We start from the raw sequence: 27896 nt of genomic DNA, 5'->3' as shown, positions 1-27896 counted from the left end.
AAATGTAAACTATCATGTTATATCGATAATTGTAGATTAAATTCATTACAGCAGTCACAGGTATGGTTTATTTTTGTACCATTCATTTTGAATTACCCTGTATATTCAGCTATACTTCTACACTCTTTGTTGCAGGTTCTTCATGGCTTACTTCTTTATTACTTGATGGATGTTTTCTTTATAATCCCTCAATGTGTGATTTAGATGTATAAACTAAATAACATTGTCTATGACACTAACTGTTAATAAATTGTTTTTCTCCTAGTCAAGTGTGAAGTTGATTACCTCACTGTTTGCTTGCTTGTATAACTGTGTGAATTTGAGTTTTGCCTGATATGTTCAGATGTTCATTGATACGATATATTTCCAATAATGACCAGACACTCATAGGAATGTGCTTACCTGGAGCTGGTCTGGTGTCGGTATGGGGTAGGTCTGCTATTCACTGCTATCGTAGCCTGTACCCTTCGAAGAAGACTTTCCACCACCAGGTTGCAGTAAATGTCAGCCGGTAGTCACTTCCATTTCTCCTACAAAATGGCGAACAGCTCAGTGGTAGTGTTCGGGTGATTTGGCCCTGTATTTCAACCAGTGGTCTAACTCATCCCATAGATATATATATATATATATATATATATATATATATATATATATATATATATATATATATATATATATATATGTGTGTGTGTGTGTGTGTGTGTGTGTGTGTTCTTTGTGAGTGTTCATTCATCAATTTCATCATAACTTCACTCATCCACATCTTCGAGATTAGCCAAAAGTGTCAGAAAAGCAAAGTAAAATAAACTAAATCAATCATATGCGAACAAAAAAAATGATTGCATTTGTGGTAGGCGCTCTAAACTCAGTAAGGTTAGGTCATATATTGAGCTACAAATATGCAATAAAACATTTAAGTATAATGTGCAATTTAGGAGGTTAGTGTAAGCCAAGTTTCATTTTTCTACTACAATGAACGCTGCATATTTCAAGCTGAAATTTTGATACTGTATAGACACCCTAGAGTATTGACCAATTATTGCAACTGAACACATTTAGTTTACACGCTTCCAGATGGTGGAATATAACACGTTATTCTCTATCAACATTCTTTACACCACTACTCAACATACCACATTCTGGTAGTAATCATTGGCTTATGTGCTGTAGCTCTCTCATGGAATCCTCTTACCGGATGATATGAGTACTGGTGTCACTTCGCAGTGCCATTTGAAAGTCTGTGGCCACAGTGTCCAATGAAGTCTCCTGGCTTGACTTCACCACATATTGCAACACTCTCTGATCCCTATCGGTCATTTTTTTTTTTGGGGGGGGGGCTTGCTGGGTCATGGTTGTGGTTTTATCACATCCTCACATTTCCATTTCACCACTCATCACTGACTGTTACATGTGGTATCTGGAACCTGTCTGAAATCTCATGGATGGAATGCCCGAATCGGTGGGCACTGGTAATCATACCCCATTCAGCCTTACTCAGCTCATGTCAGCTGCTCATTTTGATTACTGGTATCAGTATACACATCTACAGTGCACTCACTGTCCTTCATGAGTCATTCTATTGGCTCATGATATGTATTGATGACATATGGGCAATCCTTGCAGTTCAGGGGGTGTCGGGTCATTATTAGCAATATATTTTATGTTCACAGTAAGAATCCACTTGCCCATCTGCCTATCACTGTGTTTATGTCATCACTATATCATTAGTTCATCTTCCAGTTCATCTTCCATCCTCATCATTGGGATTAATGAAAGAGGCAGAGAATTGACAATAATGAAAATATAAATAACTTCCTTGAATTATTCAATATTGTATCTTTTTAATTGATAACCATCAAAAAATAGATTTATTTAGGATGTTTAAGGGAAATTTTTCACCCATAATGAATGGTCACCATGGTCTAAATCTTGATGCAGGATGATACTTTATATCCTCCCCAGTTAGAGACCCAAAATTTTTGGTTTTAGCCTTACATCATGAGGAGAAGTAGGGAGCTACATGAAAGATATAGTAGCAGGCTTCAGTCTAGAAAGTCACATGGAGCCTCCCCAGTGAGATAATGGCAACATCGTTGCCTTGTAATTAAGGGGTCTCTAGTTTGATACTCAGTGGAGGCCACTTTAAAATATAGTTCAAGTGCTGATTATCCTATTTGTGCATCAAATGAACTTCTATCTCAAACTCTTGTCTAGATTTGATTTGATTCATTTTACCTCGCTTTTCTGCCACTTTTGTCTAATCACAAGGATATGATGTGGGATGATATGATGAAATTGATGAAGGGACACTCACATAGACCACCCATGACCAGGCCAGGATTTGAACCCATGGAATTTGATGCAATGACTGTGTGACACCAAATGAAAAGCTGGTTGCCTTGTCTCGCATTGTAATTAGTGTGGATAGAACTATATTTGTGTTTGCTTTTGTGGTGATAGCTACCTAGATGAGTGCTAACTTGCTTATTTTTATTCCACAGGATGCCCGTCCTGAATTTCGACGTGAGAAAGAGGCGACAAAGTGATGATTTCTCGGACTTTGATGAGTTTGATACTGATTTTGAAGAAGATTTTTTCACCGACCAAGATTTTGATAAGGATGTAGAAAGAGAATTCGACCCAAGTATTGATCTACCAGAAGACTGGTATTGCACATTTTTATCTAACATGGAGGAAGCCTGTTGGGAAAATAATATACTTGAACTATGGTCTTACGATGAAAATGTAATAAGAAGTCTAACAAAGGAAGATATTTTACATTCCTTAAACTCAACAAGTAGAAGGTATGCTAATAGTCTTAGTGGTTATAAATAGTGTTGGGCGATATATTGTCCAGACGATATATCGCGATATTGAAAAAAATATCATCCAGCTGATATCAACTAGAAGATATATAGTCACGATATTTAATGATATACACTCATTGTCAAAGAAAATGAAGCACCTAGATAGTGTTGGAAATTAAATGAAACTGCACCTGTTGGCAGGTAATGTGACTGTATTGCAATGATTACAAAATTAGACAACAGACAACAGTGTGTGCACTACGGGCGCACTACTGACCCCATGTCAGTAGGATGTGGCACCCCCTCGGGTCTTGATACATGCACCGATTCGATTTGGAAGGGAGTCTTGGAGCCTTTGTATCCTCTCCGAAGGCACGTCGGCCCACAGCCATTGTAACTGGCCCTTGATATCTTGAAAATCAGCACTGGGTCGGAGTTGACGTCCGAGCTGATCCCTTGCATGTTCTATCGGGGACAGATCAGACGATCTTGCCAGCCACAGGAGTATCAACATGATGCAGGCAGTTCATAGACACATGTACTGTGTGCGGACAAGCATTGTTGTGTTGAAGGACTGTACCAGAATGCTGTCTCAAGAGGGGTAACTCATGAGGATGCAGGATGTCTGGGACATAGTGCTGTACTGTCAGAATCTCCAGAACCACTACCAGTGGTGATCTGAAGTTATACCCAATGGCTCCCCACACCATTGTGGCAGGGGTAATGCCGGTGTGTCTCTCCAACATGGGCAGGATGTGTCCTCTCCCCTCGGTGCCGCCATTCTCGGACACGGTGGTCATCCATGGTAATGCAGAACTGGGATTCATTGCTGAACATGATGCAATTTCACTCATCACTGCCATCAGCACTCCATGCCTCCTGGTTATGGCAACATTCCAAACATTCCAAATGCAGCCATTTGTCTTCTGGTGTTAACGGCAGCCTCCTCATGGGATGGTGAACTCATAGTGCTTTCTGCTGCCAGTCTATGGCCAATGATGGAGGATGACACAGACTGTTGTAGTGATTTCTTTTCATAAGTCCAGATATCAGACGCAGATGTGGTGGGGTTGCAAAATGCTTAGCGCACAATACTACAATCCTCCCTTGCTGTGGCCAGTCTTGGTCGACCGGAACCTTCACATCTGTAGGTGCCCTCATGTATCCATTGGTGCCAACATCTGGCCACTGAGACATCTGAATGCCGGAGATGTGTGGCAATTGAACAATTCGACCAATCGGCATCATGCAGACTTCCAATACGGCCCGTTTCGAACTCCGTCAAGTGCTAGTAATGCTGTCTGATGCATCTACAAGGAATTATCTGTGGTGATCATCTTCTCTCACGGTGTTGACTGACTGATGCTCCACACACGCCTTATGCATGCTGTCAGGCCTGATAACACTATCACACACTGGCACAACTAATGCACTCTGGTGGCCATTCTAGATGTTACAAATCATTGCAACTCTAATCATTTACATACATATCGAATGTACACACGTGTACGAAATGACGTTCAAATTGGACCTTTCCTTCTGGAGCTTAAATTTTTTGTCAATGAGTGTATATCTTGTCGGCGATATATCATCACAATATTTTGGCAAAATATATCATGTCGGACATATATATTGTCATATATTTTTGGCATGTTGGCAATATATCATCATGATATTTGGCGATATATATTGTGGAGATGATATATCGCTGATATCATGTTACAGAAAAAATATCGTATCGTCTGTGACAATATTTTCTTGATGATATATCGCGATATCAAATTTCCAATATCATCCATCCCTAGTTATAAATATTGAATTGGTGAGCTACCGTGGTCCACTTAGTTTGACAACCATCCAGGTTTGATTCTCTTGATGGGTGATCTCAAGAATTGTTATAATGATGTTTCTACATAAGTAGCTATTATTTTTACCCAGCCCCTCATCAGCACATGCCTTGCAACAAACCATTTTGAGGGATGTAAAGGCAGCCAAAGCATGATACTGTTCACACCACCCTTCCACCTCTTTTTGTGCCTTCTAGCAACTTTTGGAGTCGATGAGCTGTATCTTTGTGGGTGACCCTGGCTACTCCGTGCCGAGAAAATAGAGATACATTTCCGTAAATCCCACTTACCCTCTGTACTCTCTGCTCTCTGGTGGACAATTCTTATAATGGAAAAGGATAATGATGCACAGCCTGTATCTCCTCCCTTAGCTACTGCACAGGCCAACTTGTTCAGGGTTCACCTGCAAAGATACAGCTCGTCGATTGTAATACTAACTTGCCTTGCACTTTCTAGTTTTAACATGGGCCTCCCTGGTTGCATAGTGGTAACACTGTCACCTTGTAATCAAGGGGTCAGACAGAGAGGAAGATCAGAAGAGCCTCTCAACCAGCCCTGATAATGATTTCAAGATGGAGTTGAAAGCTTGGACAGACTTTAAAGTATATTTTATAGTACTATTTATTTGTTTTGTGTTGTGTTTTACTAAAATGTTGTCAGCATGTGATGTTAAGAAGTTTTTCATTGACACACATAAAGAAACAATATGAATATTGTGTGAAATGTGTGTGCAGAAATATATTTTTATTGTTTGTTAGAGTATTAAAACAAGAAAATCGCATATCCTTTTTGTAATAAAATCTCATCAGGATGATCTGCTCAATGAACTGAATAAGGGGATGAATATACAGGGTGTCGCAAAACTCTTTCAACAACGCTTAGGTGCTGGTAGATATCATAAAATCAAGTAACTTTTCCCTATAAAGTTTTCAACTGTTTTTCTTTTGTGGTTGATTACTTACTTCCTAATTTTACTTAAGCTTTGATTGTAGTAACCTGATTCGGCTTGACAGCTCTGGGTTTATGGCACCAGACTGACCAGTCACTCTCAAGTCTTTAATTAGCTAATTAGTGAACTGTAAATAAGATTAACACAAAAGGAAATAAACTACTAATAATATCTAATTTTTACCTTGTATTTGAAAATAAACCTTCAAATTCAATATTCACTACATTATACACTATAAACAGTGGTATTTCCAATAATCAATATCAACTTTTCTTCTTATGCTGTTCTTCTTATGCCAGAGAATGTGGTGTAGGATTATAATAGTAACAATTTGTTTCAATAACAACTCTTCACAAGCTTAACTTTACTAACGATTTAAACTACCGTCTAATGCGTTTAAAAGTATTTTCTTGATGCCCGGATAAAGTTTGGTTAATCGCGGGGAACTTGCGATGCGACGTCCGATGGCACTACTGCCAACCGAGGAAATCTTTGCTCACTGAGAAACTTGATGTTACGCATTTTCTGTCCCCAACTGCACTCTTCTCGTCCTTTTTGCATCACTCACCCCATTGCAACTCTAAGGCTGTGATTGGCCTTAGCATAATCACACCATGCAATGTTAACCAATAGCATTCAAGCTTTTACCCGCCTATCTACAGCTTCTATTGCGACACTATACAAAACACACTCACTGAAATCCAACACTCTTCCTACGCACTATTCCTGTTCCTCGTAATCACCCTTTCGTCTTACGTGTGCGTTATTTTACGTGACCCAAAGTAATCGGTCACAAGTTTACCTCGAAAGCACTTGGTTTCTGTGCTATAAGCACTTAAAATCTATCCTGTACGTATGCAACCCAACACAGCAAATGCTTGCTCTGACATAACTACCAGGGGCACATGGCAGGGTTGCCACTAGCGTTCCTTGTTAAGAGAGATGACTTGAAAACAACAACTTGGGAGTCTTGCCTGAGCAAAATCCAAAACATTAATGATACTTATGATGTTGTAAGAACCATTGACAGTATTTATAAAGGGACCAAGACAAATAATGGGCAGACTGAAATTCAAGATTACGCATTCTAAAATATCTCCGTAATTGATTGATTGATTTGGTTTATTTTAATTCACTTTTCTGCCACATTGTGAATTTTGTTTATTGGCATTTTTATTTTAATTCATGACCTCACATTGCAGAAAACCGAGTGAACACACATGGTGATGGGCAGTTTTCCTACTACTACCTTTGTCATCGGCTGTACTTGCTTTTAATGTACCATTAACATAATACTTCTCATTACCTATCATTGTCATTTCTCTTTATTTTTTTTTTTTTTTCAGTCCAGTGTATGGTATTCCCAAGGACTATTCTAGACTTCTGGGCAATATTGCTAAAAATAGTTCAGGCTATATTACAGGAGCTAATGCTGTTGTTGCAAGATGGTTTGTTAAAGTTAACCGTACCATGAAAAGTGGAAAGTTAACAAATGATGCTGGTACAGGGGATTTGGTATGTACTCATTAACGTACTACATTGTTATGTATTTTATAATGCCTTGTGATTTTATTCTTCATCATCATCTGCATCATCCTCCTTTGCCGTTTCCTGCCTCTGGCTGGGTCGGCTTATTATTCTTATAATATGTAATTAAAGGACCAACAATGGGGATTTGCCTGTTTCATCACATGAATAGTACGCATCGAAATATCGTGATCCATAATAAACACAGTTCCAACTTGTTTTGTCACTAAATTTACCAGAATATGCATGCATACTATTCACATAAGATACAAAAATTTATTAATTTGCACCTCACTTGTCTTGACTTGAGATGGAGAGATTCATGGCCGCGAGCTCTTGATAACAATCAGGCAGACTTCTGATAAAAGATAGTTATATAACTTGGCTGTGCACTTGGACAGAAATTGTATCCAATATTGGTAGTTGAACGAGTTTGCCTGCTCAGTACATTAGGCAACCCCATATAATCACAAATTGGTGCTTATTTGATCAAGATTGATTTGCTATGAGAATGGCAGGAAGTGACATAGCTTTAGTTAGAAATTTCTACTCCCGGAACGATACTATAATTCGAGGATCAACTGCTACGTACACATAAATGTTGCTATTGCTTTTGAAGAATAACACAGAAATGGCAATTGCCCAATTCTGTTAGGAATTCATAGCAAACATTGTATCTATGTTGTCTCAAGTGCACACACTCCTCTATCTCTACAACGAAATTGTTGCCTCCTAACTGTGGCAAAATTTGTGCCTTCACTGCTTTATGCAGTGACATGCGGTGATCTCGGCATTTGGGGTAGCAATTGATTATGCTTTTAAAGCATCACGTATCCCCTCTCCCCCAACACCCAAATGTATAGATTTCAGTGTTTTTTTCACATTTCATAGAACCTAAATTATATCATTATAATAATAAAAAAAAGTTTTTGGTTAGGCCTATGCACTCAAGAGTCTGACTGCCATGCAGGGGACCAGGTTTGATTCCTGGGGTGGGTGATTTATGGTCAGAATTTTTCTGACCTTGTCCCCACATAAAGCTGCTCTGGGGATCACACCCAACCTCAACAATTACAATTCCCGGACCTTTAACTTCCCAATCCGGGATTGTTAAATATTGAGGAACCCATACATTCTAATGGGTTCTATTGGGTTTTATTACAGGACCGGAGCCTTATCTCCAACAATTTAAATTCAGTCCAAGTTGCATATTGTTTCATTTCAATACGAAACTTCGACCCTATTTAAATTGATCTGGAAAAAAGGTTCCTGGACCGTATTTAACACTAGAACCACAGAAGCGGTCATTTTGACTGCTGTTGAATTTCAAATTGCTGTTAAGACATTAATATCTCTTCGAATCATCTGAAATTCCTTGACTTTTGTTCTTTTTACATTGAGAATATATTTTCGATTTAAAAATTTAAAAAAAAAAATATTATGTAGTTATTCATCCTCCAACTGCGAGAGCGGTCAAAATGACTGCTGTGGATTACCCTCTATTTTTTATGCAAAGGTAAACAGAGAAATGCAAACCTCCTTTCGGAAGATGTATTACAAAATTCACCTTCAAGCTACTACCACCTGGTGTGTCACTAATTAGATTTATCACTAGGTGGCAGCAGCTTACAGGTGAATGTTCAATCTCTTTTTTTGAGCCGAATAGGGAGTACGAAACTTTGAAAGCACCGTCTTTGTTTGTCGTCTGTTCTTGATATTTGTTTCTCACACACGTGAGTGATTATTGTGCTCTAAAAATGGCTGAATGTGGACTATCAGCTGAGGATATATCAAGCTATTTATAGTCAATTCAGGACATAGATGCTGACAATTCCGATGGAGGTGAAAGTGAAGAGGATCCCGATTTTGTTCCACTAGACCAAGACATTGAATTGAACCATTTGTCAGAAGATGAAGAAAATGAAGCAGCATCTGTTTCTACAGTTCAACAGGGAGCAAAAAGAAAAATCACAGTGTCTCCAGATGAGTCTCCTTTTCTATCTGGAATGACATACAGTGCTAAACATGGAAGAGAATGACTGTAATTGATGTCGATGTAAATGTTCCTGGTAGGCATCCAGCACATAATGTTTTACAAGAAAAGCCTGGCCCATCACGATTTGCTAAACGAAATATCCTTGAAGGAAAGGTTTCAAGTGCATGGTGTCTTTTTGTGTATGAGAGGATGCGTCACATAAAATCCTGCACTGAAGAAGAAGCTCATCGTCAAACCGGAGGAAATGACTGGTCTGTTACATTACAGGAACTTGATTCATTTATCACAATTTCGTATGCTCGCGGAAACATGAAACATTGAAACGTGTGTATTGGTGGTGGTGTAAAATAAACTCCCTGAAACTGTCAGCTTTTACATCAGCACAAAGTTTGGTGTAGATGTAGTCGATCAGATGGCTTATAAATTTTCCATAAAAGCGGCATCGCGAAGATGGCCAGTTCATGTATTCTACAACATTTTGGACCTAGCCACTCTCAATGCATATATTTGTACAAGAGTACAACTGGCGAAAATTTTGGTCATCACTTGTTCCTGATGAAAGTTTCTGTAGAACACTGAGAAGGAAGGAACAGAATCCCACAGCCCAATCTACAGATTGTCTCCTCTGAGCCTCGAGGAAAATGACAGCGTTGACAGTGCTAAACGTCCAAATGCAGAAACAAGACAGGAGACTTATGTGAGCAGTGTGAAAAAGCAGTATGTGGAAAATGTGTAAAAATTGTTAGAAAATACTGCACCGATTGCATTGCAGATGATGCCAAATAAGTAAATTTATTGTTATTGCTTGAAATAATTTTAATTTTTATCTGTATTGATGTTTGTGAAAACAAGAATGGGGTCATGTATTCATTTCTGTGAAATTAAAGATGTGTATTGAAACAATTAAAAAAATATTAACAAACAAAACTATAAATATAACCCACTTTTTCCATGGCAATCAATTTGACCGCTGTCGCGTAATGAGCTCAAAATTGTGAATAGCAGAATTCAAATTAAATCCTAAATTAACCAAATTTGTGTTTATTCACACTTGCAATATATTATTTTATACTCCTTCCCTCAATTTATAGTTATAAAAAAATGCCCGCGGTTCTAGTGTTAAATTGATTCCGGGAAAAGGTTCTTGGGCTGTATTTAAATTGATCCGGAAAGAAGTTTCCTGGACCAAATTGAAATACTTCACAGATAAAAAGGTCCGGAATCCATTCATGCTTGCTGATTTTCTCTCTTGGACCAGAATTATTATTATTATTTTTAATTCCTGGACCTTTAAAAACCCTGGTTCCAGGTTTGAATCCATGCCTGAGCGTGAATGTTGTTTTAAAGTGATCATTTATCCTCATCTTTGCGATTAGCCAAAGTGGTGAAAAAGCGACACTCAATAACAAAAGAAAAGTTTCTCCTGAAGAAGTGAATTCTCAAAAGTATTTCATTTTTAATCACTGTTAATACAATTGCTTCTACTTCATCAAAAGCTCCTAACGCCGGCAGCTTGTAATCAACTTGTAATCAAGGGGTCCCTGGTTCAGATTCGGTGGGATGTAAAAGTGAATGTGAAGAGAATATTTGGTTTTATCCTTGCAATTGTCTCGGAATTTGCATCTGCCCTTTATCTTTCCAATATTACATCTCGTTTAGTCTCAAGAAGCAGGTTTAAGATATGCTATGGTTTTGGGTGCCAAGCAGATACCATGTGTTGCCATGTTCACATCAAACAAGCCGCGAATTCACCATACCAATATCTCAATCATGTGTGCAAGGGTTAAGTTGTTTGTTTGCTTTATATAGAAAAGAGACATAGAATGCAAGTGTTAATCCTTCGATTATAAATTTGCATTCATGGTTCTTGCAAGCGGCTGGCTTAGAAGAATGAGAAATTACAAAATTTCTTTATTTAAAGCAACTAATTTACTCTAATCTTATTTAGTCATAACTTTAAAAATAATCAAATATTTTATTTAAAAAACTAAATATGCTGACCAAGGCAGTAATTTATTTTATTAAAAAACATAAACTAACGTAACGTTTCAACCTTCTAGCAAGGTCTTCTTCAGACTCTGTATCAAGTACAAAAAGTATTTAAGCCTGCTTGCAAATGAGAAAAGCCCTGTAAAAGTCCCACCCTAGCTTGTGAATTGTTATAATTTTTGAAATTCACTATTTTTCAGAACGAATATGAATCATAGAGAAATTAAGTCAATTTATTGTAAGCTAATATAGATACTTAGTACAGTCCATACCTGATAGCTCTATGAGTTTATTTTCCATGTACAAATACGTGGATTTAGTTCAAAATTGTCAGAGAAAAAAAAAACAAGATTTGTCGTGGGAAACCTGGAAAAGTCAGGAAATTTTATTTCTGCTTGTCTGTATCCAGCCTGTTTATTTAATCAATTCATCATTCATCCTTGCTGTTGCCATTAACATAGTGAGGTAGAGAAGTGATACAACAGAGTGGCTACTCTCCGGGAATTCCTTGAATTCTGGGAATTATGCTTGAATTATTGGCTCAGGAATTATGTGTGAATTCTGCTTGAACTTTTCTCTGTAGACGTGAAAAGTTGCAACTTTTATTAATCCAAATACCATTGTATTTATACATCTTTATTATTGCTCTGGGGCAAGTTTGTTACAGTTCAGCTTTTATTTTTATCGAGGAAGGAAGAGAAAAGAGACCTGGATGGAATATAATTCTTCCAATCCGTTTACTTTGTTAGTATCCTTTGAAGAACAATCTGTGTGACAGATGGAAGATTGCAAGATATCTTGAAGTTGATTAGTTAAATTTGAGTTTGAGATCTTTATACAATTAGTCATTGATTAGTGTATCCCGTAACATTTGTCACTTGTGTTTCTAAATGTATTTCGAGCCTGAGTATGTGACATTTGAAATGTAAACTCCGAATCTTAAATTAAACATTTTTAAAATATATACCATTGAATTGAATTGAATTATAATTTTTGGATACATTGGAATCAAACAAACAGAGCCATTTATATCTCTCTCTATATATAAAAATGGATGTATGTGTGTGTATATGTATATGTGGGTGTTTGTTCAGCAATAGCTCTCGAATGCCTGGAGCGATTTCAACCAAAATTTGGTACACTTATCGCTTACATTCTCGAAAGAAATATTGTAGGGGTAAGACACCCCCGGCACCCCTAGGAGTGGGAAGGGGACATAAAATAGCATTCTGTTGCGTGACATTTTTGTTTCATCTCCTGCAAGTTATGCTTCCTGCAACACAGCACAGCAAAGTTGGTTGCCTACATGTAAGGTACAATGTTGCTATCCTTGAGCAATTTCAACACATATCACTTACAATCTGGAAAGAAATACTGTGGGGGTAAGACACCCTTGGCACCCCTAGGGGTGGGGGTGGGAAGGGGGTGACATGTAAAAATAATAAAAAACAACCGATATTAGTGTGGAATCCATAGTTTCTGGGGTTACTAAGATGAATAGTGACACTCCCAATGCAGTTCAACTCCAAGTTCATTTTACACTATAGTTACAATTCATTATTTTCCTGTCTAATAGAAGATTTGGGATAAATAAATACCTGGGCAACGCTGGGCAATCAGCTAGTTGTTAATATTTTGTGTGTGTGGGTTGTGAGAGGTGGTAATACGTAGGGTTGAAATAGAGAAAACATCTGTTTGTACCCTTGAATTTTTGGAAAGTTTGCCTTGAAAACCAGGAATTTTACTTGTTTTATCATTGCCCTAGAGTGGTTACCTTGTATAATAATACAAAGATTATGATTTGCTATTATCTTTATAAATTAACGAATCACAAGAATATAAGAGTGTTGTTATTTTATGGCTGACTATGCATTCAACTTACTATTCAGTATATCACTTTTAAAATGTGCTCAATTATGTTTTCCTGCAGGTAGACCAGGAAACATTAGATTGGGAAGAAAAGATTATTGACACAGTTTTGAACAACAATCTGTCAGGAGTGTCAGCATATATCTTTGCAGGAAGGAGGTATTTATGACAGAAAATGTGTTCATCATATTCTTATCTATAACAGTTTTCAGCTTTGGTAGTAAATACAGGAACCTTGATTTTACGTTTTGCATGGGACTAAGTGTGGGAAAATGTAAAATCGAAGAAAATTTAGTAACATTTTACTCTGTTTGACCATCATGATTGAATGTATAACGTGGGTAAATGTAAAATCGGGGTTCTACTGTAATCGCTTTTATGAAACACACTTCAGTATAGAAACTGTAGTAAGAGCCTACTTGATACCACATTCTAGTAATGCCAGGTGTTGGGTGCCTTCTGTAAATATTCCACTATACAAAGCACCATGATAAAATGCACAACTGTATACTTTTGTAGGAATTGCATAAACTTGTTGCAAGATTAAATTTTGTTATTGTAGAAAATTTACTGGAGGTTTCGTATGGTGAGAAGACTTCACATAAGTTAAGATTCTCAAATAGAAGTAACCTTGAGTATTGATATGCTAAAGGAAAGTGGGTGATCATTTTGAATAAAGTCAGTGATGGGGAGACCAGGGCAGCATGATCCCCCTAAGCTTTGATCCTTCCTACAGAAGACTGTATGGCGACAAATACATTTAAACTTAACACAGTTGATACCACAACATTTGTTTGTACGTTGATATATGTTTGAAGTTATTTCATTGTGTATTTAAGAAGTAATTTGGCCCAAAGTAAGGTAATGCAAAAGGTTTCAAAATGTTATTATCAAATACGATTTTAAGTATAGAATTAATTAATTTTATTAATAAAAAGTAAATGTATTAAAAGTAAGTAACTTACAAACATGTTGAAGAGAACAAGTGTCATTCAGAGAAGAAAATATGAAACCGGTTCATATGAAAAAAATAAAAACAAAGAAAAAATTGTTCTAACAAAATACAAGTTGCTAATTTAAAAGTGTACTTAGCCTAATTTTCAAGGCAAAAGTCACAAGTATAAGCACTATCATCTTCCTCCACACCAGCACATTTTTCGTGTGTCCATTGTTTGCATCCATTGCACTTGATCCATCCTTCCTTTTCAGGGATCGCTTTGCCCCACACCAGTGTTGATATCAGTGGCCATTCTCACCGTCAAAGAACACTCTGAGAACAGAAGTATTCATATGTGTATAGCGTTCATATTTTGTCCTCTCACAACAAGCTTCAACCAGCAGACTCGGTCAATAACGTAATTAACAATACACTATATTGTAAACTGCTTACCTTAGTTCAGACATGCCAAAAGACAATTTTTTTATTGCCACTTGTTGTTCACAGCCCATGTTCTGCAACATTCATCGGCTACAACACACTCACGATGGCTGCTGCAGTTGATATGTTTCCCGCTTGGAAGCAGCACCGTAAAGTGCATTTTCTTCGAGGGATTACTTTGCCCCAGGGAATCGCTATGCCCTGGTCTCCCCTATATGAGTATCTAGTCCTTCCACATATGTTGAGATCACAATGACATTCCAATTGTTATTTTTTAAATGTTTGCATAACCACTCCAGAGCCACTGTGGTCTAATCAGTAGGGCATCTGACTGCCACGTGGAAGACCTGGGTTCGATTCCCGAGGAAGATGATTTAAGGTTGGAATTTTTCTGGCCTTGTCCCCACATAAAGTGGCCCTGGGGTTCACCCAGCCTCAAATCAATGGGTACGTGGGGGCAACAATGGGGGGTATAGGTGGCTGGAGCATGGTGTTGACCACATCACCTTCAAAATGTCCAAGATCGAGAATGTGAGGTGCCCTATCCCCACATCCCCTAAATGTGCCTTCATGGCATTGTGCTATATGCACGGGGAACTTTACCTTACCTACATGACCACTTTTCGTAGATGCACAATAATGTAATACAGTTATTTTACTTACCTTGACATTTCATCCTGGTTTCCCAGAACTTTCTCGAGCTTACACTAAGATTAATATACACACAACACACAAAAACAACTTTAAAAGGATTAGTCAGTCTACGCCTCTGATGAATGTTTAGTTTGTGTTCTTCCTAAGAAAACTGGTTTTTCCACCTTGCTGTACATCCCCAGGTGTCAGGACTGTTTATTCTTCCCCTCCTTTCATTCTGTGACTTACTCTTCTTGGCTTTCCTCCCCTCCTTTTCGTAATGGCAGTGACCTTCACGTTTCTTTTAACTGGTCTGGCAAGTTTAAATGTTTCACTTTGGTGCTGAATTTGAAGGTGGCTCTGGAAATTTAACCAATTTACTTTTCAAATGCTTTTTTATTAGCTCTATCCATTTTGTTCCAATTTCCCCTTCATTCTTGTTCATTTTCTCCCCCCTGTTTATGCAGATGTGCTTCGTTTCTGCCATTTTTCTCTATTTCATTTTCCCTGCTCTTTCATTTGCACTTTCTTAATCCTTTGTCCCGTGCCTCCCCGATGGTGTAGTGCTAGCGTCATCGACTTGTAATCAAGGGGTCCCAGGTTCAGTACCCGATGGAGGCACATGGTGGTTCGGATCCCACTTTCAACTGTAGGTCCAGTCCCGATTAGCCTTACTGTGCATAAAGTGGACTTAAAACATGAACTCAATCAATTAATCCTGTGTCCATATCTCAAAATGTGATCACTCGATGCTGTTCTTGGATCTTCCTCTTTAATGTCTCTCCCATATTCCTTAATTGTCTCATTGATGCTTCTCCTAGTCTCTACTATGTATTTGGTTCCACATCCACCACATTCTACTTCATATACCCCTGCCATTGCCAATTCATCACTCTCCTTCTCTCCTTTGTACTCGTTAAACCATTTCTAAATGCTCTTTGGTGGTTTGAAGGCCACTCTTAGCCTATACTTTTCATAGATGTTTCATAGATAGAGAAACATCTCCATCTTCCTTCTGCTTGGCACACTCACGTATTTCTTCTTCTTTTTGTGCATCCTTATCTTATTTTTCCTTGTTGTTTTTCTCTTTTTTTCATGTTCTTCTCTCCTCTTTGTATGATGTGAATAATTCTGCCTACTTTGTATCATTTTCCTCCGCTGCTTCCATTATCCACCTTAATTTCTTTGTCATAGCTTGCTTTGTTCTATAATCTTGCTGCCCTTTGTACAAATTTCTCTCAAATGAAGAAGAAAAGATAACATTTGATTGATTAATTGATTTGCTTTATTTTACTTTGCTTTTGTGCTACTTTTGGCTAATTTGTGAAGATGGGGATGAGTGATGATATGATAAAATTGATGAATGGACACTCACAAACATCCATGCCCAGGTTGGGATTAAAACCCGGGACCCCTGGCATTGTAGCACGATGTGCTAACCACTCTGTCACGGGGGCCAGCAAAAGATAGCATTTGTTCTTCAGTATTCCAAGAAGATATCACAAGCATTACACCACATTAGATGTGTGTGTTCTTTCATTTACTGGCATCACAGATGACATAGTGGTAACATTGTAACCTTGTAATCAAGGGATCCTGTGTTTGATACTCGCTGGAGACACACAGTGGTTTGGATCCCACTTTAAACTTTAAGTGCCGTCCCAATTAGCCTATCTGTGCATTAAGTGGGCTTAAAACAAAAACCCAAACTCTTTGGTTTGCTGTTAGTGGGTATTCATTGCCATGGGAAACTGAGTATAACTGTCTCCAGAGGATGGGTGGTGCTTTAAAATTATCTGCAAAAAGAGTGAAACCTTGTGGTATAACTTGAAAGTTCTGGAATAGATTGGAGGCCTCAACATTATAGAACTTCTCAGTGCGTATTCTGATTCAGTGCTTTATGCCTATGTTTAATAGCTTCAACTTATTTTCATTTGTTTTTATCAACACCGTTCAGTTTTCACCATGGCTTAAATGCAGTTTCGTGTATTATTACTTATTGTCTGAAACAACTCAAAATAATTATTTTAATAGTGTAAGCAAGTTTCTGTTAATAATTCATAATGAGTTCTGTCCTACGTAGGCTAGTAGTTAAGACAGGTGTCCTGAGTATGACATTGTTGTGTTTTTGTGATTGTTCTGGCATCCATTTGATCAGTTCCGAGTATTCCATCCATCCAGCATGAACATAACAGATTTTTATATGTACAGTGGTTTTATGTTTTATGTTTTTCAGGGGACCAAGACAAGAAATCTTAAAATACAGGATCTAAATAAAATGCAGGAAAATGTAACATTTTTATTGTATCGGGACCATGAAAATTATGTGTAAAATGCAGGGAAATGTAAAATCCAGGAACATTAAATCGGGGTTCCACTGTGTATATACAGTTCTTTTCACTGTTGAGTTATCCATGGAGCAGCGGCTAGCATGTTGGGCAGTAAGAGCGCATCTGCCGGCAAACTCGATGCAACATCTGCGTAACTGGAACTTCTAGCTATGTCATGAAATAGGCCCGTACAATCACATTGCCAGTTGCAATTAAAATGAGCATGTACCTTGTTACAAGAAGTGTTGGAAATGTTGTCCTCCTGCACCCACACATTTACTGCATCTTTTTAAGAAATTTTCACTAACACGTATCAGTTCCTCTTCCGAATTTGCTTCAATTTCTCTCCTGATATTTTCTTTCAATTCTTCTAATATATGGCTTCAAGTTTAAATGCTTGGTAGCTTGCCACGCAGATGTCATGGAAATGTCTGTCTCTTGTGCAAGGCACTGGAGGGATTTTTGAGGAGTATGTTCCAGTCATGCTTCAATGTCATCTTAGTTTCTCCTCAGTAAGCACACACCGTTTCACCATTTGCTTCTTATCAAGAACAGGCCCTGTTTCCCTAAATTTGCTAACAAGTTTCTGAACACTCTGCATGCAATGGGAACATCTGGGAATTGTGCTGCAAAACTCCTTCTAACTTCCCTACAAGAATTCGTAATAATGTAGGAGTCATACTAGGGATGTGCCGAAGCCGATTACAGATGTATGAAAATTGGCAGAAATTGACATATCGGTATCGATATCAGTATCGGCATCGGCAAAAATCCGATATTTAAACCGGTACAGATTATACTAGAGTTTTACCTTCTAATAAGTTTTATATTTTAGTTTTGTAAGATTTATTGAAAATTAGGTTATGATTCATCATTATTGTAGAGATTTTGTTATAGAATTATTGCAAACTCTCATTCAGAGGATCAACCTAACTCAAAATCGGAAGTAAAACTACATTGCTGAACCAGGATCTGCTGTTGTATTGGAAATTCAAAAATGAGTATTCAAACCTGAAGCAAGTGCTGAGAAAATACTTGGGCATACCTGCTGCATCAGTATTCAGTGATTGAGTGTTCAGTGTTGCTGAACAGATTTGTGATAAGAGAAGAAGTAGGTTACTTCCTGAAGTGCTTCCAAAACTCATGTTTCTGAAGTTGAATCTGGCAGCAGTAAATTTCCAACCTTAAGGAATTCATTTTGCATTTCAAAGAGCTGCTTGTGTACTAATGTTAAATCTCTTGAGAATCCATGTTCTTCTTAAAGGTTCACATAACCACCCTTTGTAGATGCAAATGTACATTCGCATCTCTTGAGAATATATATGTATATACATATGATATGCAATAGAAATGTACATAGCAAATTTATTTTTGTCATGCTGAAAATAACATCTCATTTCTGTTTAATAACCTTATGTATAGGAATCGGTTAAATATCGGCATCTGTATCGGTTTGAAAAATTATCGGTGGGTACATCGGCATCGGTGAATTTTCAGCTTCGTCACATCCCTAAGTCATACATAAAAATTCATTGTTGTAAATTGTACATACAGTGTGGCATTATTAGACTGAAGAAAGGCACAATTAATACATAAACTAAAACAAAACAATCTAAAACACTTACTAACACCTTAATACTTCACAAACACGTGCAAACTGGACACCAGCTATCTGCATACAGAAGCACTGATGCATCTAGTGCCAATGTCAGCATCTGTCTAAATGCCGGCAGATGCACTCTCACTGCCCAGCATGTTAGCTGCCACTCCACGAACAACTCGACCATGAAAAGCACTGTATAATTCATAATGCTGACATCCATTTTGTGATAAATTCTTGTACTTGCTGTAAACTGATATTTTTATCTTAAATTTGTTTTCATTATGAGTCCATCACAGTTATTTGACCCCGAGCATTACTGTTTTTAACCCAACCTTCAATTGTTTGTGTTTCTTGTGCTTTGTACATGTATGTGTCAGTCAGTGTCATTGTTTTGTAATTTTCAGTTTCGGTGATGTTAGTGGAGAAGCTATATTGGGTGATGCACATAAGCTGGCTATAAGTTTTATGATTGTGTTTGTATATGTTCAAGTTATGCTAGGACGCTTCAATCTCGTTGAGCAAAGGGTAAGTGAATTAGCTTTAGTGTTATTTTTATTTAAATATTTTGGTTGCAGTGTGTGGGTAGAATGTAAATTCATGCAAAATTTGCAATTAACAAACTTGTATCTGCTTGTTTTATATTTAGTTTACTTGATTACAAGAGTAGGTTGATAAATTCACAGCCTCCTCTGTAAGATATGGATTTACCCAACAGTGCTTGGTGGTTTATTCAACATGGTTGTTGTGGATCTCCTTCGGCGAGAGCCCCTTCAGGAAGAGATACTTGATGAAGGCACACGGCACACTGTTCATTTTTACTAATGCCTGGAATATGGGCTGACACCCTCAGTTTGGAGCCTGGAAAATAAAAGTTCTAGTTATTTTATCTGGACATGATTTTGCGTGGTAGGTTCATATATTATGAGCATTTAATTCATGGTGCTAGTTTGTGTACTGGTTTGCTCAAACCCATGTAGGCTGTGAATTTTTCAACCTGCCCTCGTATGTGCTTAACATCAGACGGCTATGTATATAGTAGGGAAACTGCCTGTCACCATGCGAATTCACACTGGTTTCCGCAATGTGAGGTTCAAGAATAGCTTAAACATCAATATAATTCTATTCTTTAAAATATAAATAAAAATTGCAACAAAGGAGCCATAGACAACTGCGTTCAATGCCTGTGACAACCTTTTCACCCAGCCTAACAAAAATTGTGAATGACAGTAAGTGCCATCCTCAATAACATGGTAAGAATCAAGCTGATAATAATCAGGCAGTAAATTTTCTGATTTTACTGTGTTTTGTGTGAAGTATTTACATATGTGGGCGTACCCAAAAGAAACTGAACTAATTTTTTTGTGAACTTATTTATTGACAATTTAAGTACAAACCTTCAATCCCCTTCAAAGTACTCTCCACTTGCTTTAAGACACTTGTCCAATCTTTGATTTGTTCAATGGTCCGTCGTCGATCTTCGTTGATGATTTTATGAATTTTTTCAACATTGTCATGTGTTCGGGCCGTGGAAGGATGACCAGAACGAGGTTTGTCATCAATTGACATTTCACCATTTTTGAAACGGGAAAACCACTCAAACACTTGAGTTTTCCCCATAGCATCGTCCTTGTATGCCATTTTTAACATTTCAAGAGTTTCTGTTCCACTCTTTCCGAGCAAAAAGCAGAATTTCACTGCCTCACACTGTTCCCGAAAATCAGCCATTGCAAAAATGACGATCACATAAAACAGCTGTCACTCTAAACTCCGCCGAAACCTGTCCTCACCTGCTTCAGCGACAGCACTTGGCTTACGGACTCAGGAAGGTTTGCTCTATGTGCTCCTAGCGGCAAAACGCGGTACTACAAAAGCTCTCCCAACCACAAAATTAGTTCGGTTTCTTTTGGGTACGCCCACGTATGTTAAACTCTCTTTAATAAATGGCATCCTCTGTATGTTGCAGATAAATTAATAAGAATAATTTGATTTTGCATCTTGAAGTTTTTCCATGGGTTGGAGATTTAATAGTGGCAACACTGCTGTGTATATACACCATGAAATGGATCCAGTGCTTCTCACTTATACCACATGTTAGTTTGATACCTAACCTACCTCACAGTAAATGGTCTCTTCCTTCAAACACTAGGTGCATGCACAGAGATGATAGGGATAGAGTATTGTTGGAGTTGGCAGTCTAAAGTTGCAATGTTTTCGAAGCAGGAACAGTGGAGTTGGATTAAGATTGAATGTGCCTGCGGCCATACAGCACGACAGTCTCATCAAGGTCTTCGTGAAGCATGCGGGGAATCTGCATGGCCTGCAACCTGTGTTGTGAAAGAAGAGATGACAGTTTCAGCTGAATCCTTCAATCATTTTGCAGGACAATGATCGGACACATGTAGTACAACCTGTGACTGATTTGTTAGCTCGATGGGACTGGCAGGTGCTCTACAATCCCCCACGCTCCCTGGACATAAGCCCCTGTGACTTTGATTTGATCCCTAAGATGTTCCAGAGATTCTTCAGGCAATAGACTGCTCAATTCGAACCATCAACAGAACAAGCACTGCTACAGGTATAATACAACTTCCACATTGCTGGCAATAGGTTGTACACAATGCTGGTGACTAAATCGAAGATCTGTAAAAGTTTCACAGAGGTGTGTCTTTTGTATCATTTGTAAATAAATAGTTGCCACTATTAAATCTCCAACCCACGTATAAACCAAGAAATAATCATAAAAATGTAATTGCAAAGTTGGTAGCTTGCCTGGTATTTTCATTTCGGCAAAATGCAGGGTGTAGCTCAATGACTTTGGGTGTTTTCAAGACCTCTGGGATAGCTGATGTTGGCAAGACTTATGTACATTTTTGATTTCTTTATGTCAACAATTTTTTACAAAAGCACTTATTAGCATAAATATGTCATGGCCAAAAATTCTATTTCATAAGTTGTAATATTGAGCTTTTAAATGTTATTGTTGGGAAAATCAAGTCCACACTTATTAATGTTGTTAAATGCTTTACACATGTACCATTTTGAAGATGATGCCATTGTATTCATTGTGCTGTGCTTGAGGTGGAACAGTTGCTTGCTTGATTATATTTTGCTTGAAGGGATGGAATTCCAGCTATGACAGGTGAAGTGTATTTTTGGTGTGAAATTAAAAGAAACTAGTGCATGATATGTCTATTCTCTAGTGATGTTACATTAATATATATTTAAGAAAACAAAACCCATCAGTCATTGTTGTGCATATTTATTATGGTAGGTGTTGTGGCCATCTGTGAGCATCCGTGCACAGATTTTACAGTACTGCAGATGTTCAGTAACAATTTTGTACACAACTCTACGCGACACTTCTGGCCATGCTTCGTGCACCTTGCTAATCGTGAAGCAACGATTCTCTTGAATGAGGCAATCCACCTTTGTTTCAGTGCATCCATAATGACAGAGGATCGCCCAGATCGCTCCACATCATGAACATCTCTTCCTCCTTCTTCAACATTATGCACCACTTCCAGATACTTGACGCATTCATAACACCTTTGCCATATATTGCTACAAGTCCCCAATGATTGTCACTGGGTCTAATGTTTTCCACCTGCAAGAAACTAATCATGCCACGCACCTCACAGGTGGTGGGATTTACAATTGGCGCATTCATTGTTACAGCTCGTTATACTCACCACCAGAACAGATTGGTAGTGTCAGCTACACCAGGCAACTACCTACACTACACTGAACAGGGGCTCCCCTGATGGCGTAATGGTAACATCGTCACCTGGTAATCAAGGCATCCTGGGTTTGATACCCAGTGGAGGCACATAGTGGTTCGGATCCCATTTTAAAGAGTAGGTCAACTCTTAATTAGCCTATCTGTGCATAAAAGTGAACTTAAAACAAAACTCAAACCACACTGAACACAAAAATGAATGACCGTCTAACAAAACAGCTGCATGGACTGTACACGTAAACATTCTTTACTTTTCTAATATAAAATAAAAAATGCACACATGAATGTGATTGATTTAGTTTATTTTACTTCTCTTTTCTGCTACTATTGGCTAATTGTTAAGATGGGGATGAATGGTGATAATATGAGATGGATGAAGGGACAACATAACACTAGCTCCGCAGAGGAGTATACTGGCTGTGAATCCAGATGCCAGAACCTCAACTAGTACACATGAATGTGGTCTGAAAGCAGGGCACATAGGGGCATACTAGGTGGAGTAAGTTTCATATAGAGTTTGCAGTCTTCCTTCCTCACAGTTTTCCTGCAAAGAATGTTGGATATGTAAAAGGATGACAATATTTTGAAGAGAAAACAAGGAAAGAACTTCTATATCCCCTTACAAAGAATAGTGGGTACACAATGAGAACATGATTCCTGAATGTAGTAAGATACAATTGGAAGCTAGTCATTCATTCAATTTCAGATGGAAGGAAACAGGAGCAAAGAGTATTCTTTGTTTATTGAATTTGTTTTTAAATACACTTCATGCACAGAAAGGGTAATTGGGACTGGACCTACAGTTTAAAGTATGATCCGAATCACTGTTCCTTCACAGGGTATCATACCCAAGATCTCTTGGTTACAAGGCAACGGTGCTAGCACTATGACTATGCCATCAGGGAGGCCTTCTGGAAACCTTGCCTGCAATAGGTGGTGAGAAAAACTTAGGCTATTTGGAATCTAGTAAATTATGGGTATTCATGTTCAATAATTACAGTAATTAACAACTATCCTAAAGTGAAAAACAAACAATACATAGTTATCAAATATTCTCATTGAAGTGAATAATGGAAAGATGTAGAAAAGCAAAATGTACAATTCAACGTGTTCAATGCATAATATCTTTATAGCCAAAATTTAGGAATGCAAATTTGAGAAACTCTCAGATACCTTAATGTATCAGTGTTGTTAGTTGACTTGCAATTAATTGTAAACTTTGAAATATATTGTAATGTAATATTCAATCTTTCCATTTCAGGCTTTTCTGTCACTGATGGGTATTGGATGCATCGGATTAGCTTGCTTAGTATCATTTGGGGTTTGCTCCATGTGTGGTGTTTTTTATGGCCCAGTTCACAACATTTTACCTTTTCTACTCCTTGGCATTGGTATTGATGATATGTTTGTGATAGTCCAGTCCTGGAATAATTTGTCACCGCTCGAAATGCAGAAAACTCTACCAGAACGAATCGGCTTAACCATGAAGCATGCGGGTGTATCAATCACTGTTACATCTCTTACAGATTTCAATGCTTTTGCTATTGGTAGCACTACAGTAAGTATATGTTTTGGGCTGAAATACTGTAAACTATTAAGATAGAAACATACAAGGCCTGTTCTAAAAGAAACCGAACTCTTTTTGTAAAGTTTGTATAAAAATTTGTTGAAGAGAACCAACCGTGGTAGTGCCTAGCAGGTCCTTAGTTATTAACTTGCCCCAGTTCCAAAGCTGTTGCTAACTGCTTTAATGCAATAGATCACATTGAGTGCAGGTGTGTTGAGTGCCTGCAATGATTTTCAGATACCCTACCATGAAAGAAATGGAAGAGTAGCGAGTGTGTGTGAATTTGCAGAAAATTTTCAGAGAGATGTATGGCATGTTACATGAAGCCTATGGCGAGGAATGGTTCAGTTGAACACAGTGTTATGAATGGTACAGATGTTTCAGATTGGGCTGAACCTTTATCGAGAATGATGATAATGTTAAAGTGATATTTATCACGTTTTTGACTGGCAGGGGATTATCCATTTGGAGTTTGTGCTGCATGGCTTCACAGTGAATGCAGCATTCTATGTTAATGCCATGCAAGAATTATGAGAAAAGGTGCAGCTCGATAGGCCATAGATGTGGCAGAACTAGTCCTGGATGGTTCATCACGATAATGCACACACTCATTCCTCACTTGTTGTCGGGGTGTTGGAGTTCCAGCAGGCATTCCAGGACTGGAAGAAATGCTGGTGGTAGTGTGTGCACAGTGGAGGGGAGTTCTTTGAAAGAGGCAGGTCCAAATAGCTGATGAATATTTCCATTTTCTCAATTCTGTAAAAGTTCAGTTTCTTCTTGAACAGCCCTTGTACGTGAAACATATGTTGTTTATTGTGACATATCTCAGCCTCTATTAAGTCTTTCCCCTATGAGACAAAGACTATTTGGTGCTAAAATGTAAAATAAACAACAAGGATTTCATGATCCTTTAATTGACCTTTGTTATAAACTTTCTAATATACCCTATATTAATTGTGTTGTATTTAAAAAAAAATAAGGGTAATTCACTACACATGAGTTTTCAATCGGAAAAGAAACTTGTATTTTACCAGATGTTTTGACTTGATTTATGCCTTTAGGAAACTTAATGTTTACCTCTGTGCTTAAATTATTTTTATCTTAATTATGCATATTCCTTTATCTGTCCTGTCCTACTTTTTATGCTCAGAAAACTAATCAGGACGGAACCTAGTTTAAAATGGGATTTGAACCACTTTGTGGTGTGTCTTCACTGAGCGTCAAACCTGGGACATGTTGATTACAAGGCAACAATATTATCCACTATCTTATTGGAAAGGTTCCCATAAAATAAGTGTTTGGATATGTCTGTATGTGACTTATCTTCATTAATAGACAATAGCTGTTGAAGCAGATAGACTGAAGTTGTTTTGCAGTCAAAAATGATTTATACAAGTGTTTAACCTGTATTAAATAGGAGTATCTCCTGCCTGTAAGCCTTTTAGGGCAACATGAGGTTTTAAGCTCATGCTTTTCAAATGTGCAGTGCTACACAAAGAAATTTGTAGAAGGAAAAGTTGAGGTTGTTTTTGTACACAAGAAGGAAATACTATGTTAGTACCTTGAAAACATGTGACTAACACTTGTTGTTCTCCTTTGGGTGTATACAACCTTGACAGATGTGCAGCTCTCTCCTCAGTCTTGCATACAATTTTGGTATTGATGTTGCGGTGTTTTCAATTCAGCATCGTTTTCTATTATAAGAGTTAAGACTGTTTTTGAATTTTGTGTATGGGGTATAAGGGGTGACCTTCCACGTAGTACTCCCAATTGTCAACCTCACTTCCACATAGTGCACCCTGGACTGCTTCTTGCAGACTAACGAGGCTCTGGTGACTGGCTCTATGGCCAGTATAATTCTGTGTTTTGTCCTGTTTTTTTGTCCTTATGTGTACTAAATGCCTCTTTACAGACTCAGCTTTTAAACTAAGTCAGAATATTTTATTATTTTAGTTATGCGACATTACAGTTCTGTTATTTTAGTTACAGTAAGGGGCTGGACCCCATATCATGTGATGGGTGCAAAATAGCCTAAGTGCTGACGCACCCAAAAAATTTAATTCAAATTCAATTTTGTGTTTACCTCCTGTGAAAGCCCTAGCCATTCCATCCAAAATAAAATAAACTTCAGGCCTCTCTGTGAATAGTTCTCATTCTATGTATTTTTAAACACATTTCCATTCTTAACAATAAGAAAATAAAATCAGCTTGTGACAACTTCCAATGCTTGTATTGCATTCAAGTTCACGTATACCATGCCTTCATTCATATGTAAGTGGATTGGAATTTTATCTCTGGTTTCCTAGAAATTACATCACATGGTACAGGTGCCTATAGTTACCAGTTGTCGTGAACAGTTATCAGAGAGAGTGATCCCACCCATTCGCTAAAGGTACCGTATTTCATCGCATGATCATCGTCACCGCATAATCTTCGCACCCTGTTTTTTGAGTCCAAATGCTGGTTTATAACTTTTCATCTCGTAATTGTTGCATCAGTGTGTTAGAAAATGAAACCTGATAGTGGTGCAGAATCTTCGCACACAGATTACTTTTGTAAGTCCATACTTCACAGCACTGTAGTAAATTTTCTCAAGTGTACTATTTCGACTAATGAACAAATCAATATCAACTAATATGTAAACTTTTTCAGATCGAAAAAATGTTTGCTAAACTGCCATGAAGAAATTATGTGTGTCAATGTGAACTATATTCAGTTTTAGGGCCTCCGTGATGGTGCAGTGGTATTGTCATCACCTTGTAATCAAGGGGTCCTGGGTTCGATACCCGATGGGGGCACATAGTGGTTCGGATCCCACTTTAAACTGTAGATCCAGTCCCGATTAGCCTTTCTGTGCATAAAGTGGACTTAAAAAAGCAAATCACAAACTCAATCACTATATTCAGTTTTAACGTATATTCACAAGTATTCCTTCCATCCTAAGCTTGCACCAAAGACAGTATAGTAATAAAGTGTTCTGGCACTTTTTTTTTAAATAGCTTCACATAATGGTTGCACCCTACTTTTTTCCAGAAAAAAAATAGCATAAAATCTGTGATAGTTATGCAGTGAAATACATTATGTGTGAAGATAGGCATTCACTTATTCACTATGTTGTCCCTTACATATAAAAATTAGTGGCTTCGACCATCTCTATTATGTAGAGATGCCAAAGTATAATTATCAGCTGTTGAATGATTGTTCCATGTTCCATTGCTTCACTTGATAGACGCACTGGTTGTTTTCTGCAGTACTCGGCACCCATCTTTTTTAAACAAAATTTGAAATTAGTTAAATGTTTGGGGCTCCCCCATGTCCTATTATGCTATGTAGCCATGACAGCAATAAAATTTTGTATAGCTAAAGATGGGCCGATATGAAATTTTGGCCAATACCGATAAAGTACCCATCTAAAATTTACCGATCCGATATAAAATTCCAAATAGTCGTTAAAGAACTTGAATAGTTAGTTCATTTACCTCCTTAATAAATGTATGTTTCCAGGTGACTGCAGTGAAAATGAAGTTGCTTATTAGACGTTTACTGTTTTAAAAAGTAGTGCATGGAGATTATAGAAAAACATTTTAACAAAATGGCAGAATTTTGCACTAAATTATAAGATATATGTCTGTTGGTAAAATAATCGGTAATTTTACCGATACACC

General features: G+C 37.7%; 1 protein-coding gene across 1 annotated transcript in view; it reads left to right on the top strand.

Moving 5' to 3' along the window:
• Positions 1 to 27896, top strand: part of LOC145984262 (patched domain-containing protein 3-like) — a 73685-nt gene that overhangs the window by 26760 nt on the left and 19029 nt on the right. The window contains exons 4-8 of the mRNA XM_083117873.1: positions 2502 to 2804; positions 6950 to 7118; positions 13046 to 13143; positions 19333 to 19453; positions 23926 to 24222. Of these exons, the coding sequence (XP_082973999.1) occupies positions 2502 to 2804; positions 6950 to 7118; positions 13046 to 13143; positions 19333 to 19453; positions 23926 to 24222 (988 nt within the window). The remainder of the gene's footprint in view (positions 1 to 2501; positions 2805 to 6949; positions 7119 to 13045; positions 13144 to 19332; positions 19454 to 23925; positions 24223 to 27896) is intronic.

This window comes from Lepisma saccharinum, chromosome 2, assembly GCF_977018435.1.
Source record: "Lepisma saccharinum chromosome 2, izLepSacc3.1, whole genome shotgun sequence".
In the NCBI taxonomy this organism is placed as follows: domain Eukaryota; kingdom Metazoa; phylum Arthropoda; class Insecta; order Zygentoma; family Lepismatidae; genus Lepisma; species Lepisma saccharinum.
Note: the sequence above shows the minus strand (reverse complement) of the source record. Positions and strands in the feature narration are given on the sequence as shown.